Below are 5,056 nucleotides of genomic sequence, written 5' to 3'. Positions count from 1 at the left end.
AAGTCCTCGAGCAGGACAAGGGCAATGAAAGGTTGTTGGTGGCCAATTGACGTAATACTGTGTCGTCACTGATGGCTCGCTGTCCAGTGCCAATGGTCTCGTGGGCTGTCGTGCTGGCCGGTCTGAGACGACCACGGAGGTGTTGCAGGTGAATGAAGCGGCCCTGTCGGGGCGTGGTTACCGGGGGCGCCCTCTGCGGGCACATTCTGCAGTGCTGTTGGTGTTGTATCTCTATTGGAGGCGATAGATGTTGCTGACAGACATTGTGAGCTTTCGCAACAACCTCGGCAAGCTGCCCTGCTTGCAATCGACCGATAGCTTGTTGTCTCTGCGCTGCTGACATTCGGGTCATACTTGATGCGTCCAAATTAAGAATGTCAGGAATACAGTTCAAGCTGATACTTACATCCATAATCTCCATAAGATGCACGTGCATTTTGGTCTTCATGACAACTGTTTCCGACTGCAACCCACGGTATTCAACGCAAGTGCCTTTTGGCTTCTCGTTTCAGAGAAACTTCAAAAGGTTACCTGCAATTTGTGTCTCAGCCATAAACCAGCATGACTTGGAATATTTTCACTTACACCCTGGAAATAAATTTTCAGAATATATCATATAAGAATGATATCTGAAAACCTCACGTTTCTTTTGCGGCTCAGTCTGATATTAAGTCGAAATTTTCTCTTATTTCCTTACCATAAACGTTGTAATGATAATAGTTTCAAATTTTAGCAGAAGACCAGCAGATTTGTTAGGAGGGGGTTTGTCGGTACTTGACTGGTACTTTATTTTATTAACCATGAAAGGATTTAAAGCAATGTTGACCACTCTGAGATTTGAACCCAATACGCAAAGAGCCGAAACAAATACTTCCTTATTTCGACTTTGCTTTGCTTTTAAGTTTACTCACCTCATCACAAGTTTAATTAGGCATTTTTTAATGTTAATATCATTAAATATATAAATAGTAACAGAACTAATGTTTCTAATGAGCCTGATATCGCTAAGTTGGGAGGCGCAATGGCCCAGTGGTTAGGGCAGCGGACTTGCGGTCATAAGATCGCGGTTTGGATTCCCAGACCGGGCGTTGTGAGTGTTTATTGAGCGAAAAGCACCTAAAACTCCACGAGGCTCCGGCAGGAGATGGTGGCGAACCCTGCTGTACTCCTTCACCACAACTTTCTCTCACTCTTACTTCCTGTTTCTGTTGTGCCTGTAATTCAAAGGGCCAGCCTTGTCACTCTGTGTCACGCTGAATATCCCCCGAGAACTACGTTAAGGGTACACGTGTCTGTGGAGTGCTCAGCCACTTGCACGTTAATTTCACAAGTAGGCTGTTCCGTTGGTCGGATCAACTGGAACCCTCGACGTCGTAAGCGACGGAGTGCCAACAACAACTACAGCAACAACAATAACAAATCTCTAAGTTAACCGGTTTAATCTTTTTTGACATGATAAAGTTTCAAAGCTTACAAAGTTTATACTGATCCGAAGAGATCTAATAACATCGAGACATTCCTCGTATCTTGTACCTTAGACGACGGAATGATTAACAGTATTAGTTTAAAGTTGCTAATTAACTAATGTTGAATGTTCTTCACTGTGTGAATATATCTGGAACGTTTCTTATACTCATTAAAAAAACATGATTATTAACTGTTGTAACCAAACAGGTTGATCGACTATGAATACGTTTGTTAACACAGAAGGAATACCCACAGCTCACGTCTACAATATAGGAGAGATAATAGAGCAAAGAAGACTTTAGAAGGTATTATCTATTGCTCAGTTTAAAATTGGGATCAAATCCAGCAGTAAATATGGAATAATTTTCAGTAGAATGTCTCTTACTGGACCAACATGATTGAAAAGTGTTTGATCAAAGGAATATATTTTTGTTTTATTTATGATCATTTAAAGTGTTTTAGGGTGTTAGACTTATTGTTCTATCTAAATATCAGTGTACACGTTGCAATACGGCCTAGACAAATGGAGAAATTCAGTCAAGTCACTGGCTACAAATGTAAATATATTGTGAAGCCACATGGCCAGAAGTTGTAAAACCAAGCTGTTTTCCTGAAGTTAAGAAAGAAACAAAAATACATGACAGCAATCGGTTGTTTCATCAAACTTGTTAACGTTTGTCTATATTGAGTAGAATACATAAAAAATTATTTATATTTTTAATTTAAATTTCAATAAATTCTGTTGTATAATGGCAATAAATACGAAAGCAAATAAATGAAAAGACGACGCAGTGAATTATGTTTTAAAGCACTTTATTTTTCTATAAAAATGCAATTGAAATTATCTCAGGTTCGACGCTCGCATCGGGTTTTTTTATATGAATTCGTTGGTAGGGATCATTTCGGAAGCTCAAAGTGATTTCTGAAAAATAAAATTAAATAAACAAACACGGGTTTTTAAAGAGTAAAATGATTTCAGTTAACTTCATCTGTTAAAAATACTGCAAGATCTGCTACATAAAACGATGCTACTGTGGATCAGAGGAATATACGTCCGGGACATATATTCTTGGTGTACGCGATTGAAACGGCATTAAATTAAAATCTCTGCATTATACTTATCGCATATAAACCGGTGAGAGATTGGATACTGAAGATTTCCCTCTGTGAAAAAAACCTTTTCACAGACATGTAGTGTAAGCACAATATATTAAGGAAAGTAATGAGAACGCCACATACATTCTGCCCTCCGTACACCGAAGTTTTATTCAGCTCGTCGGCTATTCGCAATATCAGTGCATATATTATTCCCTGTTTCCTTTATATCCGGGAGAACAGACATCATCTATGCACATTACTGGCTACACATGATTGACAATGTCCAAGGAGGCCAAAATGCACCTGGCATTCGCGAGAATCGCTGCCCAGGGGACATTTTTGTGTTGTTTTTAGCTATATATTTTGTTTTTGAATCATACCTGTCAACGATGTGTATTTATGACAAATAAAGAAGTATATAACGTCCTTATACTCAAAAGGTTGGTGAGTTAAGTGACATGAATTTGTTTATACCAGAAACGAAGACCTCAATAGAGATTTGGCTGAGTTATATCGGCATTGATTGTAATGTATATTTGAAATTTAAATTTAATTATAAAAGATCAGTTCGTGAAATTAAACTGCATAATCTATATTTCCTTAATGGATGCAAGACAGTTCAAAGAGAAATAAAACTGTTAGAGGATTTGAACTTTGATTTTATAATATCGAAACATTGTAAATACTGTTACGCATTTAGCCTTGCATTCTATATTTGCGACATGTTCACGTAATTTTAGTCGAAAATATATAAAGGATGATAGAAAGTTTGCATCAGAGATATTAAAAGGAAGTTTTAATGACCCAACTCTGAACTATGCACCCCATCGGGTAACATTACTCCAAAGATTCTTCGAAGGAATCATGTTTCGGACGCTTTTATTTACTTGTAGTTTAGGGGAAAATAGAAATATTTGAGAATTTAATTTTTCGCTCTTTTGAAAATACAGAGGCTACTAAAAGTTCTGGGATGTTAAGGACGCAGTGGAACCGTAGTTCTGATTATGACGCAGTTAGTTCGAGTTTACAGTTGTTGCTTGTTTTTGAATGGCTATGATGACTTCCGCACTGAAATTATATTTCTTTAAATATCCTTTTTTTCTCGTTTTCTTATAAATTAACTTCACAATGTTTATAAAGAAGCCGTTGGAGATTAACCATGGAGAAATTCACGACCGAACAACGAACATAAATGTTTAGAGAATATGATTTTAGGACTGCTATACTACGAAATTTTCGGAGTTTCATCACAAGAAACAGATGTGATAGAAGGAACAAAAATAAAAATAACAATAAAAAGTAAAAAAACAAATACTCACAACGGATCCTACAGTCGGATTCTGTGGGAGTGGTACATCTTTGTAGCTGGACGCTAAAGTAAAGACCGGCTTGGCATGCCATGGACGGATAAGAGGTTCGGTTGTAGCAAGGAATATACCTAGTACAATCTTGTGGGTCACGGTTATTTCCGTATGCGAATGGGTTACAGAGAGGATCATCTGTAAAAAAAAAGAAATTAAATGATATATTGGCTTCCAATGTTGGCACAAGGTCAGCAATTTTATTTGGCGGGGGTGGGGTAAGTTGAATGCATCGTTCCCAATGCTCAACTGGTATTTATTTTATCGAAAACCCGAATGGCTGCAAGGTAAGGTCGACATCGGTGGATTTAAATAAAATATTAATAATCTAGGAGTGGCTGTGCGGTAAGTAGCTTGCTTACGAACAACATGATTCCGGGTTCAGTCCCACTGCGTGGCACCTTAGGCATGTGTTCTCTACTAATAGCCTCGGGCCAACCAAAGCCTTGTGAGTAGATTTGGTAGATGGAAACTGAAAGAAGCCCGTCGTATATATGTATATATATATGTATGTGAGTGTAAATGTTTGTGTGTTTGTCCCCCTAAAATCGTTTGACAACCGATGGTGGTGTGTTTACGTCCCTGTAACTTAGCGGTTCGGCAAAAGACACCGATAGAATAAGTACCAGGCTTCCAAAGAATAAGTCCTGGAGTCGATTTGCTCGACTAAAAGGCGGTGCTCCAGCATGGCCACAGTCAAAAGACTGAAACAAGTAAAGAGACAGAGTAATCGCCTACAACCGCTTATGTTTAGGATTTCAAGATGTCATGGGGGCAAGTTGATAGAAATGTTAGAGAGTCGGGGGAAACAACCTTGTGATGTTTATTCCGGATCTTTACATTCTGAGGTCGGGATCGATAGCATAAAGCACAGTAAAGTATTGTGATCAGTGGCATCGATTATTCTCCTCCCCTCAAAACTGCTGAACTGGCGCCTCAGTTAGAAATCCTTATTTCTAACAACTTACATAGTATGTATCACACGTGACCAACTGTAAGCAGACGATAGATAATACTTGAATTTAATGCAATTCAGAAAGATTTTTCATTATGTACAGACTTTATCTATATATCTCTATCTATCTCTTTGTCTGTGTCACTCTCTTTTGTCCCCCACTCACCATATATAT

The 5,056-nt window shown here is 38.3% G+C and overlaps 1 protein-coding gene across 1 annotated transcript in view; it reads right to left on the bottom strand.

The window, feature by feature from the left end:
* Window positions 1-2,298: 2,298 nt before the first annotated feature.
* LOC106872971 (uncharacterized) overlaps window positions 2,299-5,056 on the bottom strand; it is a 7,577-nt gene continuing 4,819 nt past the window's right edge. The window contains exons 2-3 of the mRNA XM_014920157.1: window positions 3,885-4,064; window positions 2,299-2,389 (exon numbers count right to left, since the gene is read on the bottom strand). Coding sequence (XP_014775643.1) covers window positions 2,388-2,389; window positions 3,885-4,064 — 182 coding nt within the window. The 3' untranslated portion in view covers window positions 2,299-2,387. The remainder of the gene's footprint in view (window positions 2,390-3,884; window positions 4,065-5,056) is intronic.

This window comes from Octopus bimaculoides, chromosome 6 (genome assembly GCF_001194135.2).
Source record: "Octopus bimaculoides isolate UCB-OBI-ISO-001 chromosome 6, ASM119413v2, whole genome shotgun sequence".
Taxonomy (NCBI): Eukaryota; Metazoa; Mollusca; class Cephalopoda; order Octopoda; family Octopodidae; genus Octopus; species Octopus bimaculoides.
Note: the sequence above shows the minus strand (reverse complement) of the source record. Positions and strands in the feature narration are given on the sequence as shown.